The sequence below is a fragment of the Xenopus laevis genome, chromosome 3L (genome assembly GCF_017654675.1).
Source record: "Xenopus laevis strain J_2021 chromosome 3L, Xenopus_laevis_v10.1, whole genome shotgun sequence".
In the NCBI taxonomy this organism is placed as follows: Eukaryota; Metazoa; Chordata; class Amphibia; order Anura; family Pipidae; genus Xenopus; species Xenopus laevis.
The window spans coordinates 122,650,261-122,675,318 of NC_054375.1; the positions used below are offsets into that span (position 1 = coordinate 122,650,261).

The 25,058-nt window shown below is 39.4% G+C and overlaps 1 protein-coding gene across 2 annotated transcripts in view; it reads left to right on the top strand.

Annotated features, from left to right (window-relative positions):
• The first annotated feature begins 430 nt into the window (after positions 1–430).
• The window catches only part of clpx.L (caseinolytic mitochondrial matrix peptidase chaperone subunit X L homeolog), a 43,986-nt gene continuing 19,358 nt past the window's right edge, over positions 431–25,058 (top strand). The window contains 6 exon segments of one of the 2 annotated variants that reach the window (NM_001096559.1): positions 472–706; positions 11,087–11,244; positions 12,126–12,240; positions 12,370–12,524; positions 18,546–18,705; positions 23,336–23,377. In NM_001096559.1, the coding sequence (NP_001090028.1) occupies positions 649–706; positions 11,087–11,244; positions 12,126–12,240; positions 12,370–12,524; positions 18,546–18,705; positions 23,336–23,377 (688 nt within the window). In that variant the 5' untranslated portion in view covers positions 472–648. 2 annotated transcript variants of the gene reach the window in all.

The following is a 25,058-nucleotide window of genomic DNA, read 5'->3' on the forward strand; positions in this document are numbered from 1 at the left end:
TACAATTCTAAATCCGATAAACGTCCCTTGTTAGTTATAAGCCAACCCTGTTTATTAATAAGTGACTTTTGCTATCTACGATTAGCCAGCAAATAAAATAAATGGCACAAGACGCGTCAACCCCGGGCATCCAATAAAATGCGGGTAAATATTGTTGTCGGGTAAGGAGAGCGGCCATCTTGGATTCTGGCAAAAGTTATTCTTAGCCATAAGAACAAACTCATAAGGTCGTGAAAATATTAGCTTTTCAAAAATGAGCCCCGCTTCATAGTTTCCCCTTCCCAGTAGGAAATTACTTAAACAGCTAATCTGTTTGGCGATTTAAGCAGTAGCGAACAAGATTGAGAATTTGATAGCTCATCTGTACGAACGAAATCGAGGCGTGGAACAGTGACGTCAAACTGTCATTTTTTTTTTTCAGTCCCAAAGTGTCCGCTGATTGGTTGCCTGCGTCCCGTGCGCCGGGCTGACGACAGTCGCTGCTAGTTGGGCCTGGTTCCCTGTCCCCGCTGCTATCTTCGTCTTTCTATGTTTCTCTTTTAAGGCGACAGCCTTTAGCAACGGCTCGAATAAACACGTCCTCACTTGGCCGGTGTCAGGCCTCCTTCACGCTTTTGTCTTGTGCTTCCGAGGCACCGTAGGGGCATCATGTCCCACCCCGGCTGCTTTTGTACGGCCAGAATAATCGCCAGTTCTTTAAACAGAGGTAAGTCATGACAGGAATACAGAAGATATTCCTTCGGCTGTGATCGAATTTGTCACCTCTAGACAGCCACAAGGAGTTGTAGTTCAACAGCAGAAGCCGTGCCTTAGATTGACTACACTGTGTTGTGCCACAAGTGGCTTACATATATATAGAACTGAAAACCTTCTATATTTAACTTCTACCTGTCTAGAGGCTGGTTCTGGGAATTGTAGTTTAACAATAACTGTTTATATTTCTCTTATAAATATCTGTACTGACATGTGGACTGAACCTATTTGGCCCAGACAGACCTCTAGGAACAAAGCCAGGAGTGCGAGTTCCTCCAAAAATTGATCAAGCAGCAAGTAAAAAAAAAAAAAAAATACAAAAGGTTTATTAAGACATATTAGAACATGGCCTAACGCATTTCGTGCTTGTTGGGGCACTTATACATAGGCTAAATGGCACACCCCTGTACAATGCTTATATTGGGGTTGTAACCAATCAACAACATCATCACATGATCACATGTATAAACCAATCACAATCAGTAAAGACACATTGCCTACACATTGCATACAGACTTGTACTGATGGATTGCAATTAGGGATGCAGGAATCCAGGATTCGGTTTGGGATTCGGGCGAATCCTTCTGCCCAGCCGAACCGAATCCTTATTTGCATATGCAAATTAGGGCTGGGGAGGGAAATCACGTGACTTTTTGTCACAAAACAAGGAAGTAAAAAATGACTTTCCCTTCCACCCCTAATTTGCATATGCAAATTAGGATTCTGTTCGGTATTCGGCCAAATCTTTCACGAAGGATTTGGGGGTTAGGCCGAATCCAAAATAGTGGATTCGGTGCATCCCTAATTGCAATATATTCACACAAAAAAACTACAGAGAAACAACACTCAAAAAGAATAAAGAAAACCTGAACCAGGGTTAACAGAAATGCAAAATAAGAAATAAAAAATGAAAAATAAGACATACAGAACTCTTCAGAATTCGCAGAATGTGTAAAGTTCTATAGCAAGCAGCCACATTGTTTCACAGAACTGTATATTGTGCCATTTCTAACAACCAGCCCAATGTAAAGTGATACAGGGGACCAAAATGGCCACCCAAGATTCAATTTCAGATCAGTTTGGACAAGTTGATTGTAAACCTGTTAGGCCAATGAATACCTGTGTAAGATGTCTTTGGTTAAATCTGTAGTATAGCTGGCCGTACATGTAAAGATCCACTCATTTGGCAAGATCATCAGACAAACAGATTTTTTACTCATCTGCCCACATTGAGGTTTGTGCTATCGGGCCAAACTAGTTGTTTGGCCCTTCGACCAAATGCAGGACAGCCAAGCTGTCGAGCCAAGGACCACATCAACAAACCGATGCGTTCTTTACCCCGACTAGATTTTTAAAACTGCCAGATATCGTCAGAGAGGGCCCTATACATATAAACATGGTATGTCAGCAGATTTTATTGGTCTGATTATGACCACCTAAAGGAAGGCACACTTATACAAAGAATTACTTTCATATATTCTATATTAGAAACACATAGTACTTACCATTTTCTTAAACCAATTATGACCAAAAAGGAACATAATATATCTCCATGTACACTTCAATAACTTTAGCATATTGTGGTATATGCAGAAGTAAAAAGATATTGTAGATCGACATTACACGTAATAACATATACATACCATCAGTGTCATAGTGCAAATTTGAAAATATGATAAACCAGAGACCTTGTGCAAAAAAAATAATGCGAAACCCCAACATTTCAGGAAAAACTCTTCTCAAGCAGATTAAAAGGTGTTTGGCTAAACCGGGTGCAAACCTTCACCCCCAGGCATTCAGTATGAATCAATAGCCCTAAAGGAAAAGTTCAGTATAAAAATAAAAAACTGGATAAATAGTTAGCTGGTGATCAGTAGATCTCAAGACACTGTCATCAAACAGCTTGTCTAAATCACCCTCCTGTTTCATGCTTTTCATTTAGATATTTATTACGTTAAGGTTACATAAGAAATAGTTGTACGTATAACAATATACGTTTTCTCAGAAATCAATATTTAAGTAATATTTAAGTAATAATTTCCATGGAACGGAATGACAACAATGTTATTATACAAGTAGATCACAATGGGCAACATCAAATAAAGTAGACCTCGCATTAGTAAAGTATGGGCCATAACTGTTCATTAGTTTGGTTTTGATATGGACCCCCTCAAGTCACTGATTGGTTAATGACTGGTAATGCCTTTATAGATTACATTTCCGGATAACTATATTTAAAACATATATTTATATTTAACCTGTTTTTATTTTTGCACTGAACAATTTTTTTAATTGACCAAAAATGCCCCTTCACTTGAAATTGGATCTGTCTGTGTGGCTCATTAGTAATTAAAACACTCAAAAAAGGGAAGGTAAAATAAACTGAAGGTTTTGTATAACAAATGACACATATATGAACTTTGTATCATACTCGGATATGTTCACACAAACGGTATGTATTTCATATTTTCTGTTTTAATGATAACATGTACCTATGTTGTTTGGCTGACTATAGTACGTGGTCACTGTTTAGTTTCTAACACATGGAAACCTAAATCACAGAGAAAAACTAGTGCTGCCACCCTAAAATCAAACAAGCACAGAAAATTGGGTCTGCACACTCAAAAGGAATTTTCGACTCAGGTGGTGAGATTTAAGATATGCTTTACTTAATAAAACAGACAATGACATCATCATCACAGCGAACAAAAAACATTTCACATTGTCATAATATACATACCACCCTTAAGTACAGAAAAGGCAGACAAGGGAATACAAGTAGCGGATACACCTGCCTAAATGAGAATGACCCCAACGTTTCGGCAAAATAGCCTTTGTCAAGGGGATTCTGACAAAGGCTATTTTGCCGAAACGTTGGGGTCATTCTCATTTAGGCAGGTGTATCCGCTACTTGTATTCCCTTGTCTGCCTTTTCTGTACTTAAGGGTGGTATGTATATTATGACAATGTGAAATGTTTTTTGTTCGCTGTGATGATGATGTCATTGTCTGTTTTATTAAGTAAAGCATATCTTAAATCTCACCACCTGAGTCGAAAATTCCTTTTGAGTGTGCAGACCCAATTTTCTGTACTTGTTATATTTGGTCGCTCGGTAGGGGCGACTCATGGTTTGTTGTGCACCTCATATTTAATATTTGCCTATGTTTATTAGAACTAGGTGTGCCCTCCATTTACTTATATTGTTACCCTAAAATCAAACGGCATATCAGAAAAGCTTACTTTGACTGCTTGTGCTGTGCAAGATTAAAAAATACCTTTAACATGACCCTGATCTTTATGTAAAACTGACTATGTTTGTATTTCCTTAGTTATTTTACCTACATATTTTGCCTAAGTGCCAGTCCGCCTATGTGTTTTTGAACCGTTGTAGGAAACCTGAAACATGGACAGCAAATACAAAATGTGTTGGTGCAATATAAATAATTATCCCTTGAGAATTGTGCTTTGATCAAAATCAGCCACTTTGATCCTCAAAGAAGGAAATCATAGATGGATATTCTGATTTCTTAATGCCAAGACTTGCATCATCTTTTGAATAGGTGTTGTAATCATGAAACTTGATCATAAATCTTGGGTACCAGCCAGCTTCGTGTCCATGTCTGTGAGAGAGTTCTAATTCAAAACCTACCTGCTTATTTCTTTCTTTTATTTCTGGAATTCCCCAATATATTTTTTTCCCAAGTCAAGGGGAAATTTCCAAATGTAGGGATCTCTGGTCTATGGCAGTTTCATTTTCACTGCATTGATTTCTATTTTGGATTCCTGGCTCAGATCTCAGACAAAACATTTCAGGCCTGCTTGGCCTTTTTTCAACTTGAAAAAAGGCAATGCAGGCCTGAAACATTGTTTTGTCTTGGATCTGAGCCAGTATTCCAATAAAGGCATTTATAATTCTAAAACTCGGATGGTGCTGTGACTTTACTACTTAAGTTTTCAAGCCAGTTGTACTGGGCAACTTTGCACATGCACCTGCTACTTGAAAGCTTTAAATGTCTGGGTGAGTGCCGACCAACTGACCCATATTGATTTCTATTTTGACTGAAAGGTAGAAACTGGGTACCTGTAATGAAAAAAGAAATCTGTTACAATCCAATGTTTTGTTATTTGTCCCATCCAGTCTTCTGAAAAGGTTGCCAGCAGCAAACAAATTGCTTTATATAATACCTGGAAAAACAGCTGAATACAGCGAAATGCATTTTTACAATTATTTTTTTTTATTAATAACAGTTTTATATTACATCAATTAATAAAGAAAGCAAACTTAAAAGGCAAATAATAACAATGTCATAACAATGCAAAACAATACAAAATAATTTTTATTTTAATAAAGTGATAGTAATTTAACATAGGATTGTGTACAGTATTTTGCTAGCCTTATTCAGACCTTCCAATCTCACTTGTGGTGTGCAAGGTTAAATGGAGGTGACACAGGAACTAAACTCAGGCTTCATGTCAGGAGTTAATGAACACTCCACACCATTGTTAAAGGGTAAAGGACATTGCTATTTTGTTGTTCGGCACATTATTTGCTACACAAGTGTCAATACACAAAGCTTAAATCTTTAAAGGGGTTGTTTACCTTTGGGTTAGCTTTTAGTATGATGTAGAGAGTGATATTCTGAGACAATTTGTATTTTGTTTTTATTGTTTGTGGTCTTTGAGTTATTTAGATTTTTATCCAGCAGCTCTCCAGTTTTCAATTTCAGCTATCTGGTTGATAGAGTCCAAATTGCTCTAGCAGCCATGCAAGAGATTGGAATATGAATAGGAGAGGCCCTGAATAGAAAGATGAGTAATAAAACGTAGTAATAACAATAGATTGTAGCCTTACAGAAAATTTGTTTTTAAATAGGGTCCATTACCCCCATTTGAAAGCTGGAAAGAGTCAGAAGGAAAAGGCAAATAATTTAAAAAAACAATAAAAAATAAATAATGAAGACCAATTGAAAAGTTGATTATAGCCTTACTATAACATACTAAAAGTTAACTTGAAGATAAACTACCCCTTTAACAAATGAGGCCTCATACATGTAGGGGACACTCATGCTGAACAATAGGCACTGAATGCATTTCTTTGTGTAGTTTAGTTATTCCATTATTCTATAAATCCCAGCATGGATTAGTGTGTGTGAGCTCTGAACTGGAACTGTAGGTTAGTGTTAAGCTGTGTGTGACAGTTTGATGTGATATTCTGCTGACTTGTAGAGTGGGGAAAGGAGACATTGGTGTTTCAGTGATGAAACCATACACAATGGTAATCTCCATTAAAAAACATATTTAATCTAGTTCTCATTCTGGGCCTCTCATAACTGTCTGGGCATTTGTGTGTTTGTATGTATGAGGGATAGGTGGCCTTGCTGTATATGTATCAGTGCACCTTCAAACTGCATTTCTGTTTGATGTCTTGTTGATAGTAGTTGATATATTTTTGTAGATTCATTTTTAGCATGTGTGCTTAAAGGGGTGTTCACCTAACTTTTGGTATGTTATAGAATAGCCACCTTCTGCTGACTCTTTCCAGCTTTCAAATGGGGGTCACTGACCCCATCTAAAAACAATTGCTCTCTAATGCTAAAATGTTTTGTTTTTGCTTCTTTTTATTGCTTACCTTACTATACAGGCCCTCTCCTATTCATATTCCAGTCTTGTATTAAAATCAGCGCATGGTAATTTGCACCCTAGCAACCAGATTGCTGAAATTGCAAACTGGAAAGCTGCTAAATTAAAAACCTAAAGACCTCAAAAACCACAAATAAAAAATGAAATCCAATTGCAAATTGTCTCAGAATATCGGTCTCTAAATTATAGTAAACGTTAACTCAAGGTGAATAGTTATGCTTTGTGTATTCACACTTGTTTAGCAAATAATGTGCCTAATAACAAAATTGCAATGTCCTCTAACTTTTAACAATGAAACCTGAGTTTTGTTTTCACTTGTTGCTACAAATCTCACATACAATGTTAATTTATGGAAATTAATGAATATGAAACTTCTAACAATATTGGTCATTATTTGTCACTGTCAATCAGGTTTTCATAGTACTCGAGGCCATAAATAATCTTTCCTTATATTTAAAGAAAGAGGGGGAAAAACAATAATAGCAAAATGTTGTTTGTAACTTCTCTATTTCCGGTGCCAAGTACAAGAAGCAGCAGGTGTCATGTCGGGCATTTCCCTAAATACTTGCAGCCCCAATGTCGGAATGTTTACAGTCACTGTTTATATGGTCCCTGCTTACACATTCTGTATGGTAACTAGAAAGTGATGTATCCTGACAACAGCCCCTTAGCATAAACATGTACTTACCTGCATGAGGAATGTGGGGAAATGTAAGATTAAAACTGCAGAGGTATGGGACTGGTTAACCTGAATGCTCGGGACCTGAGGTTTTCCGGAAAAGTAATCTTTCTGTAATTTGGATCTTCATACCTTAAGTCTACTAGAAAATCATGTTAACATTAAATAAACTCAGTAGGCTAGTTTTGCTTCCAATAAGGATTAATTATATCTTAGTTGGGATCAAGTGCAAAGTACTGTTTTATTATTACAGAGAAAAAAAGGAAATTGTTTTTTAAAAATTGGAATTTTTAAAGTGGAGATACAAGTGGAGTCTATGAGAGACGGCGTTTCCATAATTCAGAGCTTTCTGGATAACTGGTTTCAGGATAACGGATCCCATACCTGTACAGTGCTAGTGCTAGTTAATTCATCTTTCATTAATGCATGCTTGGACAGTCTGTGGTCCTCCATGTTGTAGGCTACAAAATATCTTTGCTATTGTTCTCTAACTAGTATCTTAAACTTCAAATCTAATTGCTGATTAATTGCTATGGACAACATCTGATGTTAATAAATTTGCCCCATAGTGTATTGGTAACACTTTGTTTTAGTGAGACCCTAATTTGTATATGTAAATGAGGGAAACTGTAACGTATTAGTCAATTGGAACCTTTAGAGACAGCGGGTACACTCGGATGCACAGGGAACCCCTGTGGATTCTTGTATTCACAGACGCCCTTTTGGGGCCCCGGGCTTTCTACTGCGGAACCTACAAGGAGTAGTGCAAAAAAAATAGTAAGTCCAAGATAAGGTACCGGTAAGGATTAGGCAAAAACGTAGTAGTAGATCAGGCAAAAGGATCAAAGTCTATAATCAGGCAGGAGTCAGAAACCAGGAATTCAAACACAATGGAAACTCTTCGGCAGGATCTGTAAACAGAAGCCAGCTTGGGTACTGTCAAAATGGCAAATTCGTTTTTTAAATGGTCTTTGCCCAAAATTCAAATTTCGCACCAAATGATGACGTTATGCGAAGTGATGCCAGCGTCACTACAAAGATTGGTGAGGCCAGCACTAGTTGCTCCATCTCAGTCTGGAAGAGACACACCAGGAGGTAAGGATGCCGAAGGATTTCCCGGCGCGTCTTACAGAAATAAGGGGGAAAAGAACCACGGGCGTCGCACTTCCTTGTTTGTGTGACGAAAAATCGAGTGAACCTATATATGATATTCAGCCCTAAGCTGAAACAATAAATGATATTCAGCCCTAAACTGAAATAATATATGATATTCAGCCCTAAGCTGAAACAATATATGATATTCAGCCCTAAGCTGAAACAATAAATGATATTCAGCCCTAAACTGAAATAATATATGATATTCAGCCCTAAGCTGAAACAATATATGATATTCAGCCCTAAGCTGAAACAATATATGATATTCAGCCCTAAACTGAAACAATATATGATATTCAGCCCTAAGCTGAAACAATATATGATATTCAGCCCTAAAATGAAACAATATATGATATTCAGTCCTAAACTGAAACAATATGATATTGAGCCCTAAGCTGAAACAATATATGATATTCAGCCCTAAGATGAAACAATATATGATATGACTAGTGATGTGTGGGCTGGCCTGATACCTGTGGGTTGCACGTTGCGGGCAGGTTAGGTTTGAGCTCCTCCTTCCACTCTACAACCCTTGACTTTCCTGTCCCAGCTTCTTCCGGCAGCATTTATTTATAGGCGCACGCCAGCCACACCCCACTTTCTTTCGTGAATCAGAGAAGTGCAGAGCGGGTTTGGGTCGGGTATGGATAGGGAGCACATCACTACATACCTATTGTATAAATGCAGATATGCAAAAAATTCACACACACAATTAAATGTACCTTACTAAATACTACACTTGGTATGTATCACCACACGATCTATATGGAATAGCTAAACCTAGCTGTGCATGCAAAGATCTGCTTGTTGTTCAGGCAGCCTGTGTGCATTGGCTTAGTTAGCAGACCGCACCAGCACAGCAGTTGCCTAAATTATATTATTTAGCATTACAAATATTTTTCATTCACTGTGCATTACTGAATAGTATAAGCCTAATATTTTTGTGTTCTCGTGTTTTATTGTTTGGCACAAATTCAAGGACTTCTTGGCACACACTTTGTCCTTGGTGTTTAAAGCACAGATAAGCAGCCATGTTGAAACAAATATGAGGTCACCGCTTCATGGAAATACCATTTAATCAAACGCATAGTCCTTATTTTTAGCATTTCTTAAAAATGCATTGCTATTGCTTAGTTTTGAAAGGGGCTTGTTCCAAAAAAAATTTTTGCCTATTGTTATTGATCACAAAAGATCTATGGTTTTTGTTATTTCTTGAGGTAAATGGGGCAACCTGAGAAACTGAAGCTGCTCCATGTTTGGTCCTTAAGAGATGGATAATTAGGCTATAGGGATGCACCAAATCCACTATTTTGGATTTGGCCGAATCCTTCATGAAATATTCAGGGGGATACCAAACCAAATCTGAATCCTAATTTGCAAATGCAAATTAGGGATTCACAGAGACAGGAAGTGAAAGTGTTAAAAAAATATTTTACTTCCTTGTTTTGGGACAAAAAGTTATGGTTTTCCTTCCTGACCCTAATTTGATATGATTTAATATGAAAATTAGGGTTCAGGTTCGGCCAGGCCCGAGGGTTTGACTGAATCCAAATCCTGCTGATGAAGGCCGAATCCCGAACCGAATCTCAAATTATGCAGTCATCTAATTGCTTATCAACTAAGGTCTAAAACAGAGTGGTTTTATCGTAAGAAATAACAAAACCTTTAGATTTTTCATGATTAAAGCAATGAACAAAAAGTGTTCTATTCATTATTCACTATTCATTGCACTTACAGTATGTTGAACAGGGCAGTATGCTGTGGTTTTAAGGGTTTCCATGGAAACCAAGTAATAAGGTATAGAGCAATGTTGCTTTGAATCAAATAATAGAGAAATCAGATTACATTAGATGTGCTTATTGGAGGTCAATACAGATTGCACAATCCTAATTAAATGTCATTACCAATATTGTCTTGGCTATAAAAATCAATACAAATTCTTCTTGATAGTTGACTTCAATCATTATAGCTAAAAATGATTCCTTTACTCCTGGTAGCTAACTTATGTAAAGCGTCCAGATGTGGCTGTTTTCAGTATCTCTTAATTGTGTGCAATTATATTGTTATTTATCATACCAAGGTGCAGGCAGACTGCATGAATCTGGGGGTTCATAGAGCTTTCTGATACAGTGGGCACCCACTAAGTGGCTAAACTGCCAGTTGCAACACTCATTGTAAGGGAATTTTTGCTGACCACCTGTTAACTTTAAAAATAATGGTCAAATAGTGTCTATTTTGAAGTTATACAAATATTTTCTTTACAAAGAGCATTGGCAATAACGTTTTCCAATAAGCCATACCCTGTTCCAAAAGTACGAACCTGCCACATACCCGGTGCCAAACACGACTCTTAAACTATAAATATTAAAGAAAGACTTAGCCTATAACTGTTTTGGTTAAGAGGATTCCTAGTGCAGTCTGAAAATGCATGTACAGGTTGCTATTTTTCATTAAGGTAACTATGCTTTCGGTTACAGTGTTGTATTTAGAACATGGTTTGAGCAGTCAGAACCCAATAATTGGGGTTCCTTATATTAGGAAAGATCGCACTTGCAGTTAACGTTTTGGCAGTGCACGGGAAGGTATACATTTCCCTCAGCAGCTGAAGGAGTTTACTAATAATCTGATGCAGAATTAAACAGATGCTATTTGGAACTTGCTCACTGTAAAGTGCTGTGATGTTCTTGAAAAATATACTGCTAATAGTATACCCCTTTAGCAAAAACTGTGGCAAACTTGTTGCCTTTTTCAAAATTAGTGCATTCGCCACTAGAATCACTTATGTACCATATATTAAAACGTGCATTCATTCTTCTTTTTGTTTGTCTTTAACAATTCTTTATTTTTCAATTGTGCTAGGTTTTGTGTGTGGCCGGGGACATCTCGCTTTGTTGAAAAGGCCAAGAAGTTCAGAATTTCATTTGGTACGGAAGGTCCCATTCAGACGTTTTACAGTAACAACTGTGTATTGTGCTTCTAAAGATGCCAGTAAAGATGGATCTGGAGATGGAAATAAGGTAAAGCACTCAGGGCAAATACTGAACTGCTGTATATATGGGCTTATATAATTATGTCATAACCTTTAGTCTGCTTTTATAGGGGCAGCAGTACATAGAGTGCTAAATTCTAATCATTCCTTTTTTGAAAACATAGTTATTAAGCAGCTAAAATTGCCCCCCCCCACCCACCACCCCACATTGGCAATAAGAGCATATATAGCTGTTATGCAATATCTTAGGCAGTTGAAAATGAGTGTAACTATAAATGGGTTGTTCACCTTCCAAACACTTTTTTTGAAATCGGTTGTTTTTAGATTATTTCTGCTGATCTATCTGAAAACAACTATGTAGCAATGTTGCGGACTTAGAATCGGACACGATTGCACTGGATTTAGATCTGTGCTGTGTCTGGCAAAACTTTGCCCAACTCTTCTCAATTCATAAAAATTAACACAGCTGCGCATTCGCTTTGTCACAAATCGAACACAGTTGCAACGAATATTTGCGCAGTCTTTCTGGCATCAGTTATGGTTTTCGGCATGCGAATGATGTCTGTGGCCATTTTATTTTTTTAAGTCGCAAGTGTACTGAATCTATTGATTTATGATGCTGTGGGAACCCTGGTGCTACCGCCTGGTCAGGAGGAGATGGGAGCTCCACGGCTCACACAAAATTTGAATGTGTTTACCTTCTCCTCACACATTGTCTTGAAAGGAAGTTGGAAAGTGAAAGAAGTTTCAGTTTGTATTTGTCCCTGTTTAGTTCAAGGAATAACATAAAAACATATATTTCTTAATTTAATCAATAGGCAAACCCAAGCTTTGTTCATTGGCTTCACAATTAATGTATGTTTTATTGAAGTGTAATAATGGTGTCTGTGTTCTCTCAATACTGCATAGAAATCGGTAGGAGAAGGCACAAGTAAGAAATCCTCTGGGGGTTCTGGGAAAGGAGGGAATCAGCTGCGCTGCCCGAAGTGTGGAGATCTATGCACCCATGTGGAAACCTTTGTCTGTGAGTTATCCCTTGCTTTTTTTGCCCCATCCCTTCTGACAAGATGCCATTTTTGAATATACAGATATTAGTGTAACTGATTGGGTGCTTCCTTACACCAGGTAACTTTTTATTCCTTTCATTCTGCAGCCTCTACTCGGTTTGTGAAGTGTGAGAAATGCCATCACTTTTTTGTTGTGTTATCCGAGGCAGACTCAAAGAAATCCATCGGCAAGGAACCAGAGTCTGCTGCAGAAGCAATGAAATTGGCATTTCAGCAAAAACCTCCTCCACCCCCAAAGAAGGTGAAAAGAACACTATTTTCTGTACTGCTTGAGAATGAAAGCTTTGCTGTAAAATGATTGTGCTAGTTGTCTTTGTGTTTGAGGAGGGGGACTGACGTTGATATAAAGTGCTTTGGGCTAAAAATTTGCAGACATGGATATCTTTTTCATTTCATTTTTCATTTACATTTTTAAGTTTTGTTTGACTAATGTCCAACCAAGTAGCTGGAAATGAGGGCTTAATTTATTGTATACATGAATAATTACTTTTTCCTTTTGCATTTATATACACAACATCACTAATTATCTCTCTTCATTTGGCAAAACTTCTTATCTTTCATAACATGCAAATTTGGATACAGAGACTGTTGTTTTAAGATGACTCATACTACCTCGTAATGGGAAATAAATGAAAGATAAACATTCCTTTTAAATCTCTTAAGACGCTGCTTCTAATTCATACATGTCATAGCTAAAACTGGCTTATCGAATCTCCTATTTCTCTGTCGTCTTTAGGGGGACACAGGGAACGATGGGGTTAAGCTCCATCCTCCAGGAGGCAGGACACTTGAAGTAATTAAGTGGTGTGCCAGGTTAGGCTTAACCCCACACACTGTATATTGATGTCAGTTTTTCAAGTATCCTGCTACCGGGAGGATGGACAACTACCTCTTTAAGATGGCCATAGATTTTAAAAGATCCGATCCTCATCGTGAGACCACGATTTTCTCGGAACGATCGTACGAATTGACCATCAACTAAAAAGACCAATTTGCCAGGAAAACAAAGGGGAGCTGCCTGCTTGGCCCTGCAAACATAGATACATTGCACTGGGACCGACAAAAATTTTTTGACCTGGCCGGTCAATTTCCTGACAGATGTCGGCCGAAAAATCGTAAGATGTACGATTGTTGGAATCCCACTAACCACACGATAAATTCGAAGGATTGGTCGGACTTCTTTAAAATTGGTCGTTCGGCAAGAAGAATCGTCGCGTCTATGGGGCGCTTTAGAGAAATCTACAGTCTGCTAATAGCCTGAAACTAGGGGTGAAACCAAAAGCAGGACTACCTGCCTTTTCTGTGCTTAGTCCCCTACGAGGTGAATTCCACTGGGCTCAAATTCTGGCTTGGCAACTATAATGACCACCCAGACGTCTACCTGTCCTATGGTCTAGTACAGAGGGTCTGGCCGGTGTGAGGGAGGGCAAGTGGCATTTTAATTCTTATGCCCCATATGTCTGCAGTATTCCCTATGTCACTGGGTTTCAAGGCATGCCATACCCCTCTGTCCTCTGACCCCCCCGCAGTCTGTCTCCCCCCTGTCGCCCAACAACCGCTAGCCTCCCTGCACCAAAAGAGCACTTCTTGCTGGCTGTCGGCGGGTGGTGGTGTGGAAGGTCTGGAAGCCGAGGGAAAGTGAAACGCATTGCGCGTTTCTGGGCCTCTCTGCTGTTTTCTGCGCTCTTGAGTGGAACGTATATGCCATTTTAGATTACCCGCACATTCTAGTAAAGCAGCAGGGCACAGAGCTTCATAAGCAGCGCACAGGTTTGGCTTCCTCACCACTCTATATAGAATGGCAAAAGGTAGGCCTGGGGGATTATTCACCAGGGCGGGGGGGGGGGAAGTCCCCACAGCACAGATGAAGTATTTTGCGTGCACAAGGTGCCAGCATAAATTTCAGGGGACACAGGGCGAGTCGCTTTGTAGATCCTGCTCCATGGGGCAGCACATGACTTAGGGGCCAACCCAGAGACACAAGCTGAGGATACAGTACAAGGTACTTCTCAGGACCCCAAAGAAGCAAGGGGACCGGGGCCATCAGCAGAACCACCCCCTCTCTGGGCAGTCCAATTATCACAGTCTCTGGCATCACTACAGGGCCTGCCGGCCATTGCAGATAACCTAGGTAAAGCATTAGCTAAGTTTCATCACAAGTCCAGCACTAAGCGAAGACGCTTAGAGGATGATAAAGGGGACTCTGTCACTCAGGCACTATCTGAGTCCGTTTCTGAACAAGTATCGGCTCATTCAGAGGGGGACATTCCTTCATTTGATGCGTCCTCTGAGGACGAGGAACAAGAGCAGAGTGAGGCTAGGGAGAAGGACACCCTCCACGATGTGGAATGTATCATAAAAGGAGTACTTGAGGTCCTAAACGTTGCACCAAAGACAAAGAAGCAGGGGGAAGCACAAAGTTTCTTTAAGAGACAGCATAAGACGCAGTATTTTTTCCAGAGCATGAACAGCTACTTGGTGTTATTCAAGAGGAGTGGGACTCTCCTGAACGGAAATTTCAAGCAACAAAGAAATTCACAATGTCTTATCCCTTCCCTAAAGAGCTGGTCGATAATTGGTCAAATCCCCCATCGGTTGACGCCCCGTTGTCCAGACTCTCTAAATCCACCACACTGCCAGTCACTGACACAGCAGCATTTAAGGACCCATCAGACAGAAGATTAGAAGGGTTCTTGAGAGCAATTTTTTCCTCTGCGGGATCTACACTTCGGCCCTGCCTAGCCTCAGCATGGGTGTCGAGAGCCATTCAGCCATTCTGGATGTATTAAGGACCCTCAGGAGGGTGTCCCTCAAACAGAGCTACTATCTTCTGCGCAAGCTATCGCAGAGGCATCAAGCTATCTTTGTGACACCTCATTACACATCTCCACTTACCTCACGTACTTCTGCTCTATCTGTAGCAGCTCGAAGAACGCTGTGGCTTAAAAATTGGTCGGCGGATCTTAGATCTAAGAATTCCTTAACCTCCCTCCCGTTCAAAGGCCAACGGTTATTCGGTGAGGAACTTTAAAAGATTATCTCTCAAGCAAAAGGTGGGAAAATCACCTTTCTCCCACAGGCCAAGAGTAGAGTGGCTTCCGCCAACAGACGGGGGAAGTTTTTTTCGTGGCCAGAGTGGCAGGTTCTCACGGCGGGGCAGCCCACCACAAAGATCAAATTTTCCAAAACGAATGACAAGAACCGCCCTCCATGGAAAAGCAACAGAACCCACAACAACCCATTGGCTGACAAGCCCACGTCTGCATGACTGGGCACTCCCTCCGGAATCATTAGATCGGATTGGGGGAAAAATACTACGATTCCGGGAGGAATGGATCCGTCAATCTTCAGATGCCTGGGTCAAAGAGAGAGTGTCAGAGGGTTACCATCTCGATCTAGCCGCAAATCCACCAAGGAGATTTATCATGTCCAGGGTGCCCTCCAATCCCACAAAGCCTTCTTAGAGTGCATTGATGGAGCAATCTGGAATGATCACACCAGTGCCACTGCCGGAGAGATTCTCCGGTTTTTACACAAACCTCTTTACAGTCCCAAAGAAGGATGGCACTGTCAGACCAGTACTCAACCTCAAACGAATGAACAAATACATTCTACCAGTGCGCTTCAAGATGGAGACACGGCGGTCTGTGATACGCGGCATGGAACAAGGCCAGCTAATGATGTCCCTGGACATCAAGGACGCTTATCTCCACATGCCAATATGGCCCCCTCACCATCGCTACCTCCGCTTTGCCTTCATGAACAGTCATTTCCAGTTTGTAGTTCTACCCTTCGGTCTATCATCAGCCCCCAGGGTATTTACCAAGCTAATGGCAATAACGGCGGCCACTCTGAGATTACAAGGAATTTCTGTGACACCCTATCTGGACGACGTACTCCTGAAGGCCGGATCATAAGAGAAGGCCAAGGAGGATGTCCACAAAGCAATTCCACTCCTCCAGAACTTTGGCTTTACCATCAGCTGGTCGAAATCCAACCTGATTCCGAACCATCAGATGACATTCCTGGGTCTGGAATTCAATACCTAACAGAGACTATAAGTCTACCCTGGGACAAGCAGACCAGAATCAGGGAACAAGTACAGTCAATACTATCCAGTCAGATGACAATGGTCCACAGGGCAATGCAAGTGCTGGGAACAATGGTATCGGCCATCAAAGCAGTCCCATTTGTACAGTATCCTTTCCACCTGGAAAGGGGGCTCGTTGATGCGACCGATCAGTTTGACACCAGCAACGAGAGAGGCTCTCCAGTGGTGGCTGGTCCCGAAGAACTTGGCACTCGGACAGTCCTGGGCGACACGGAATGGAAGGTGATCGCCACGGACGCCAGTCTTCAGGGCTGGGGAGCAACATGGGAGAACCATTCTGCACAGGGTCGTTGGTCTCCCGTGGTGTCCAGACTACCTATCAACGTTCTAGAACTAAGAGCAGTCACATTAGCACTCAGCCAGTGAAGTCACTTACTTTAGCAACAGTCAGTACGCATCCAAAGCGACAACAGTGGCCTACATCAACAGACAGGGAGGAACTTGGAGTCAAAGAGCGCTGGCAGAAGCCAAAGAGATCTTACATTGGGCAGAACGCAACCCTGTCAAGCTGTCAGTTGTTGGTGTGTAATATTAGAGATAGGAATAAATCAGAATTATTCCATGATCCGTGATCTTAAGAACGTGCCTCAAACAGCAGCTGTTAAAAGTCAACTAAGGCAAGATCACTGAACCTACAGCTACTGACTTATGTCATTTTTAAGGTGACATGCACTTTATTCTAAAATCGAAAAGAGACAAATCTGTTTTGCATTTGGGGGGCATAAAAATAATTTTTGGAGATTCCAGTTGGGAATTAGTGTACCACTGTTAAAATCATCTTATTAACTTGAAGAGAGAGAAGTGGTTGAATTTCTACTATGACACTTGAAATAAGAGCCATTTTTCTTCCAATCATGTGAGACCTTTGCACAGACAGTATAGAGGCAACAGACTTGAGAACGAGAGAAGTAATGTAGAGCTTTGGACGTTGACGATAGAGATTTCTAGTCTTGCTATTGAAATATTATTATAGCATGGTTTTGTCTGTTGGATGGATCATTTGAGAGTCTGGAAAGATTTTAATCGCATATAAAAAAATATATATATTTTCTTATGTTTTTGCAGAGTCTGCTGCCATTTAGTTTGATGCATATTTAGTGTTGATGTTGCCACTTATTGAAGTGATATACGTTATGGTTGGAAGGTTGGTTTCAAAAGCTCTGTGCTCTTTTTTTTTTTTTAAATTGCAAAGCAAAGTGAATCCTGGGAAGGAACGCTCTTAAATTTTACATTTTCATGAAGTAGCAGGTACACAGGTTAAAGGGGAAATGTCCATTGCTTTGGTGAAAAACAGATTGTTTATTATTATGGATTTAATGGTTACCTGTATGCATTTATGTGTAGAAAGGGAAAGTTTATGCTTTTTGATATAAAGCAGGGGAATCCTTTGAGAGGCTCATGTGATTGTATGCAAAAGCTACTTAAAGGAAAACTATACCCCCATAATGAATACTTTAGCAACAGATGGTTTATATCAAATTGAATGACATACTAAAGAATCTTACCAAACTGAAATATATATTTACATAAATATTGCCCTTTTACATCTCTTGCCTTGAACCACCATTTCGTGACTCTATCTGTGCTGCCTCAGAGATCACCTGACCAGAAATACTACAACTCTAACTGTAACAGGAAGAAGTGAGGAAGCAAAAGGCAGAACTCTGTCTGTTAATTGGCTCATGTGACCTTACATGTGGTTTGTATGTGTGCACAGTGAATCTTACGATCTCAGGGGGCGGCCCTTATTTTTTAAAATGGCAATTTTCTATTTATGATTACCCAATGGCACATACTACTAAAAAAGTATATTATTATGATAATGGTTCATTTACATGAAGCAGGGTTTTACACATGGGCTGTTTTACTCAGTATCTTTTAATAGAGACCTACATTGTTTGGGGGGTATAGTTTTCCTTTAAACCACCGTCCCGCTAGTCCCTTAGTCCATATATGGCAGTATATTAAGATGCATTGTCACCCTAGTACTGGCCAGTTTCACATTAATTTTTATTGTATTCGTTGAATATTTCAACTGTTAACTATGCATTGGTGTTTAAGTCACAGCTTATTGAAAGGGCAAGTCAACCCAAAAAATATATTTTTTGCCTAATAAAGAATGATGGTTTTTTTCCTTCCCATAATTATTAGATCTTCAACTACCTCGACAAGTATGTTGTGGGTCAGGCGTTTGCAAAGAAGGTACTGTCTGTTGCTGTATACAATCATTACAAACGGATTTATAATAATATCCCAGCAAACCTCCGGCAGCAAGCTGAAGTGGAGAAACAGGCATCCTTAACACCAAGAGGTGAGTGATTAACCTTAACATGTAGAGTAAGGCTGTCAAAATAAGCATCTGGCTGTCTTTAGGGCTAAATGTCGTGTGTCTTCACTTTGTGTTTGTTGCTTACTTGGCTCTTAATTTGTTTACCAGAGATTTAACTTGTATTTTTAGGGCAATGGTACACCGGTGATTCAGAGCATTTTGTTGCCTGAGTGGTTTCCAGCTCATCCACTTGTTTTGTGACCAAAAGTAACGTGATTTCCCTTTTAGTCCCTAATTTACATATGCAAATTAGTATTCGTTTTGGCCAGGCACAGAGATTCGACTGAATCCCAAACAAATCCTGAATCAAATCCTAGATTCGGTGCATCTCTACTTGGAATCACCCCTAATTCATTTCAGTGGCAAGAACTGGGGCCCTTTCAGGTCAGGTAATTGTCAGGTCAGGGGACCTGACTTGGGAAATGCCCATGCTGGTCCTGGCATAAAGAAAGGGTGATCACAAACGTTTTTTTCTGCCACCAAGCTAGGAATTACTTAATAATTAGGATGATTAAATGCTCTGAGGCACTCATTGTGCATTGCCATCAGGGTAAGTGTTGGCTTTACTAAACCTTTCCATAAAAGTTACATTAGTCAAAATGCCCTTCTGTCAGCAGCCTGTACCCTTAAATTTGGAAATGTGAAAAGGGAACTTCACAGTCTATGGCAGATATTGTTGAGTGGTCCTTGTTTGATCCCAAGACACATGAAAGAAAAAAGCCTACATTTTCATATTCTATTCTAGATTTTTAAATCTATTATTGTTTCTTCTAAACAATTTAAGAGCCTTTTTTTTTCTCCAATCGCTTACATTAACACAGGTCTATCCAACTGGATCCCCAGGGGCTGGCTTATAGCCCTCAAACGGATTTTTATGGCCTGCAGCTCATCCATGATTTATATGAAAGATTTACATTTTAAATGTGTTTGTAAAATGTGGCACATAAGAAAAGCAGCCCACTATATGGAGAAAGTTGGACAGCACTGCATTGCCTCTAACCACTGTACTGTAGTTTGTTCCCAAAGTGGAGAGCATGAACTCACTTGTTTGTTTCTCTTGCTGGGTGACAAATTAACTTTTTTGTATCTTGCTCTCTGACCCCATGCCTGTAGCAGACAGACAAGGCTTTGTTGTGTGAACACACTGACATAATTATTTGTCTGTGAAGTGTTATAATAGTAATTCCATTTAAAATGGGAGAGCATCAAGTCTAAAAGCAATGCTGTGAGTTGTTTTTACATTATAGCTGCTTGTACAGCGATCTCCCACTCACCTCCCCCTATGGCCTAGAAATACTACAGATCTGTCTGCTCTATTAATAACTCTGCATTTAAAAAATGTTACAGCTTGATCTATGCGTTGCTCTGGAGGCTTAGAAATTAAAGGGAGACAACACTTTTTTATTTTTAAGTTAAAGAGGTGGTTCACCTTTTAAGTTCACTTTTAGTATATTATTGAATGGCCGATTCTAAACAACTTTTCAATTGGTTTTCATTATTTATTTGTAATGTTTTTTTTATTATTTACCATCTTCTTCTAACTCTTTCCAGTTTTCAAATAGAGGTCGCCGACCTCCATCTAAAAAATGAATGCTCTGTAAAGCTACACATATTGTTAGTGCTACTTTTTATTACTCCTCTTTCTATTCAGGCCCCCTCCAATTCATATTCCAGTCTCTTCAAATCTGACCACCCATTTTGCCTCCATTCTAATCCGATCGTTGGGCCCTAGGAAACTTACCACTGATAACGTAGAGAGGACCAGCCCAGAAACCAGAATACATATGATATGAATGTACTTGGCTAATTTCAAAGACTGCTTTCCTTTATTTCTTTAGGGCTGTTTTACTTCTTGTCTATGCCTTTGTTAAAACTGTGGCCATAATTTTGATCTGTCCTTCAAACGATAGTCCTGTGTAAAGGTATTTTAGCACATGAATAACTGTGCATATGTTTTAGCACCTTTGTAGAACAACAGGTCTTTTCTTGTAAGATTTTCTTTATTGGTTTTTAAACACATATATACAGTTAAGCCCATAAATCTTTGGACAGAGACAACTTTTTTCTAATTTTGGTTCTGTACATTACCACAATGACTTTTAAATGAAACAACTCAGATGCAGTTGAACTGCAGACTTTCAGCTTTAATTCAGTGGGTTGAACAAAAAGATTGCATAAAAATGTGAGGAACTAAAGGCTTTTTTTTTTAACACAATCACTTCATTTCAGGGGCTCAAAAGTAATTGGACCATTGACTCAAAGGCTATTTTATGAGCAGGTGTGAGCAATTCCTTCGTTATGTCATTATCAATAAAGCAGATAAAAGCTCCGGAGTTGATTTGAGGGAGCGGTGCTTGTATGTGGAAGATTTTGCTGTGAACAGGCAACATGCGGTCAAAGGAGCTCTCCGTGCAGGTGAAACAAGCCATCCTTAAGCTGAAAAAACCCATACAAGAAATTGCTACAATATTAGGAGTGGCAACATCTACAGTTTGGTACTTACTGAAAAAGAAAGAAAGCACTGGTGAACTCAGCAACGCAAAAAGACCTGGACGTCCACGAAGACAACAGTGGTGGATGTTCACAGAATAATTTCCATGGTGAAGAGAGACCCCTTCACAACAGCCAAACAAGTGAACAACACTCTCCAGAAGTAGGGGTGTCGATATCCAAGTCTACCATAAAGAAAAGACTGCATGAAAGTAAATACAGAGGGTGCACTGCAAGGTGCAAGCCACTCATAAGCATCAAGAATAGAAAGGCTAGATTGGACTTTGCTTAAAAAAAAAAAAGCCAGCTCAGTTCTGGAAAGACATTTTATTTGGAAAGATGAAACCAAGATCAACCTCTACCAGAATGATGGCAAGAAAAAAGTATGGAGAAGGCGTGGAACAGCTCATGATCCAAAGCATACCACATCATCTATAAAACATGGCGGAGGCAGTGTGATGGCTTGGGCGTGCATGGCTGCCAGTGGCACTGGGACACTAGTGTTTATCCATCATGTGACACAGGACAGAAGCAGCCAAATTAATTTTGAGGTGTCAGAGACATACTTCCAATCCAAAAACCACAGATCGCTATCAAGCGCTGACCAAGAACTTCAGGAATCCAGCACAGTTATCATCAAACTTCGGCTTTTATTCGCACATAAAAAGGATTACAGTGGAGGGTGTACAATTCTAACGCGTTTCATGCCCCATAGCTGGGCACTTCATCAGATGCTCTGACACTCTGCTCTGCAGGCTTTAGTTTCTCACATTTTTATGCAATCTTTTTGTTCAAGCTGAGAGTCTGCAGTCTGCAGACAAATTTATTGTGGTAATGTACAGAACCGAAGTATTCATTAAACCACTTTGTCTAGTACTGACTTATAATGTCCAGTCAGTGTTACGAGCTGCCACTCAGCTGCAGTTCAATAGGTTTCCTTTGTGGGGTTGTTGGAAAGAGCAACAGGTTGTTACAATTCATGTTCTGCTTTGTACCAGAAAGTGAGCTGTTCTTTTCACTTCCTCTTTTGAAGAACAGGAAGTTGCCTTGCTTATGGAACAGCAAAAAGTTGAAATGCTTATGAATAAAAAGACCTACACATGATGCTAGAGATTGTACATGCTTAATAAATATAAGAAAATATTTAGATTGTCATTCCTCTAAAACCCTATTAAAGAGGTTGTTTACCTTTTGTTACCTTTTTAGTATGATGTAGGGAGTGATCTTCTGAAACCATTTGTAATTGGTTTTCATTTATTATTATTTGTGGTTTCTGAGTTATTTAGCTTTTTATTCAGCAGCTCTCCAGTTTGCAATTTCAGCCATCTGGTTGCTAGGGTCCAAATTACCCACTCAAACATGCCTTGATTGGAAGAAGAGACTGGAATATGAATAGGAGAAGGTCTGAATAGACAGAGGAGTAATAAAAAGTAGCAATAACAGTACATTTGTAGCCTTACATGTTGTTTGTCTTTTAGATGGGGTCAGTGACCCTTATTTGAAAGCTAGAAAAAGTCAGAAGAAAAAGGCTAATTATTTTAAAAATATATAATAAAGACCAATTGAAAATATGCTTCGAATTGGTTGTTTTATACCATACTAAAAGTTAACTTAAAGGTGAACCACCCCTTTTAAATGTTTCTATAGTTAACCCAAGCAATAAGTGCTTTATACTTATACCTTTGAAAGAAAAAAGATTAACTCTTAAAATAAAATAATAAATACTCAGACTCTACAGCCACCCAAGGAGTGTTATTCAATTATAAAGGAAAAATTTCCTTTTTCCTTTATACTTATACCTTGCCATCTGTCATCAGAAAGTTGCATTTAGACACATAGTATGCCAGGTTCAGGGGCCTTTGAAAGAAGAAAAGCCTGCCAACAATTGAGTGAACTAAAAGTAAATGCATGGAATTCCTTGCTCAAATTCAACCTTGGGTTCTGGATCCTCACTGGTACCCTGTGCAGGTGGAGCACCAAAATCAAAGCCCTTTATCTGGGAAGTATCACGCAACATGATTCAAGAGGTAGCTCTTTTTCAAGCGAGTGTAGACTCTATTTGGTAACTGTAGTAGGTCACTTATTGTTTCTTCCTGTCACCATTTCAATTCCCTCTCTGTAGAGTCAGAGATAAGAAGACGGGAAGATGAGTACAGATTTACAAGTAAGTGCAATCTCCTCTAGTATAACATTTTCACAGTGAAAGGATATTTTTTTTGTTTTTCCTTCCTGTATGAAGCACACAGACTTCATATCAGGCTACAGAATAAATACAGAATTCAAATGATCCAGCTGTCCTTTGTATAGGTGCCCCGAGGCTCTATCTAAGATTAGCAGTAATCTGTGTGGCCACATCAGATTACATATGGAAGAATGCAAATTGCCCTGCCCTATACTATCGTTAGGTTTAATAGTATAACTGGTATAATAATTTTACCCTAAACCTTTCCAAATAAATTTAAACTGTTCCTTGATTAAACTCATATTGTACTAAATATTTCACTGCAGCAAAGCCATCTGCTCTGATTTGTGTTCAAGGTTTTTGTCCTTTCCTGGTCAATTAACACCATATGTGCATGCTTTGCTGTCACCTTGCATGTATGTTGCATGTATATTGCTTTAAATACACATCTATGTTGCATGTCTAAATGTAAAAAAAGAAATAACAAGTCACGAATTCTGAGGAATATATTCACTGTGCCTTAATGCTTACCAGGATTGTTGCTCATCAGAACTGGATGCAGGGATTCAATGCAGGCCGTGCTGTGTAGTGATGAGGGTTAGACTTTAGGATATCGGACACATTTCTGGCCTACAGCTGTTGGTATATAAGTGGGCAACTTTCTTTAAAATACTTGTCCATCATGTTCAGCTTTTCACTTAATAGTTTCTGTTTGATCAAACAGAAACTGATACCTGTGATTGAATTAGGGTCCTGTTTGTTGCAGAGTTTATAGGTTAGCTGTTTATTAAATGAGAGTAGTGCAAGTAACTCCATGGGTTCATGAGTATCATGAGTAAAAAAAATTCAGAATTAAAGGGGAACTATTCCCATTGTAAATTACCACTGAGCAGTTCCTTCGTTATGCTTTCAAGTTGCTGTGTACACGCCAATATTTTTTTTTTAACTTACTAGGTAATTATTAGTTATTCCACAGTGCATATTAGCAATATCATGTTGTTTTTGTTTTCCATAGCCAGAGCATCAATTTACTAAAGGCTAAGCCTCAACCCAAAAATGATTAACAAATCAAGTGTGTTCAGATCCACACAGGAGCGTGGCTTTGCTATGACTATGCAATTATTAGCTGATAGACCATTTACAAACTTAAAAGAACAGAATAAACCGTAGTTCAACCTGAGCTAATTGAAGAGAGCTTGTGCTGAGCATAGTGTTTACTATTGCTTTAAGATTAAACTGTGACAAGGAAAGGTGCTTCATTCTCTGAATTCCTTCATCACATACCAGTGATAAAACACCTATTAGGGATGCACCGAATCCAGCATTCAGTTCGGAATTCGCCAGGATTCGGACATTTTGACCAGGATTCGGATTTGGCCCGAATCCTTCTACCTGGCCGAACCGAATCCAAATCCTAATTTACATATGCAAATTAGGGGTGGGGAGGGAAATCGCGTGACCTTTTGTCTCAAAACAAGGAAGTAAAAAATGTTTATCCCTTCGCACCCCTAATTTGCATATGCAAATTTGGTTCGTTATTCGGCCAAATCTTTCACGAAGGATTTGGGGGTTCGGCCGAATCCAAAATAGTGGATTCGGTGCATCCCTACCCAGCATAATAACTCCTCTTTATCTGTAAGTCTGAGACACAGGCTACAGATAG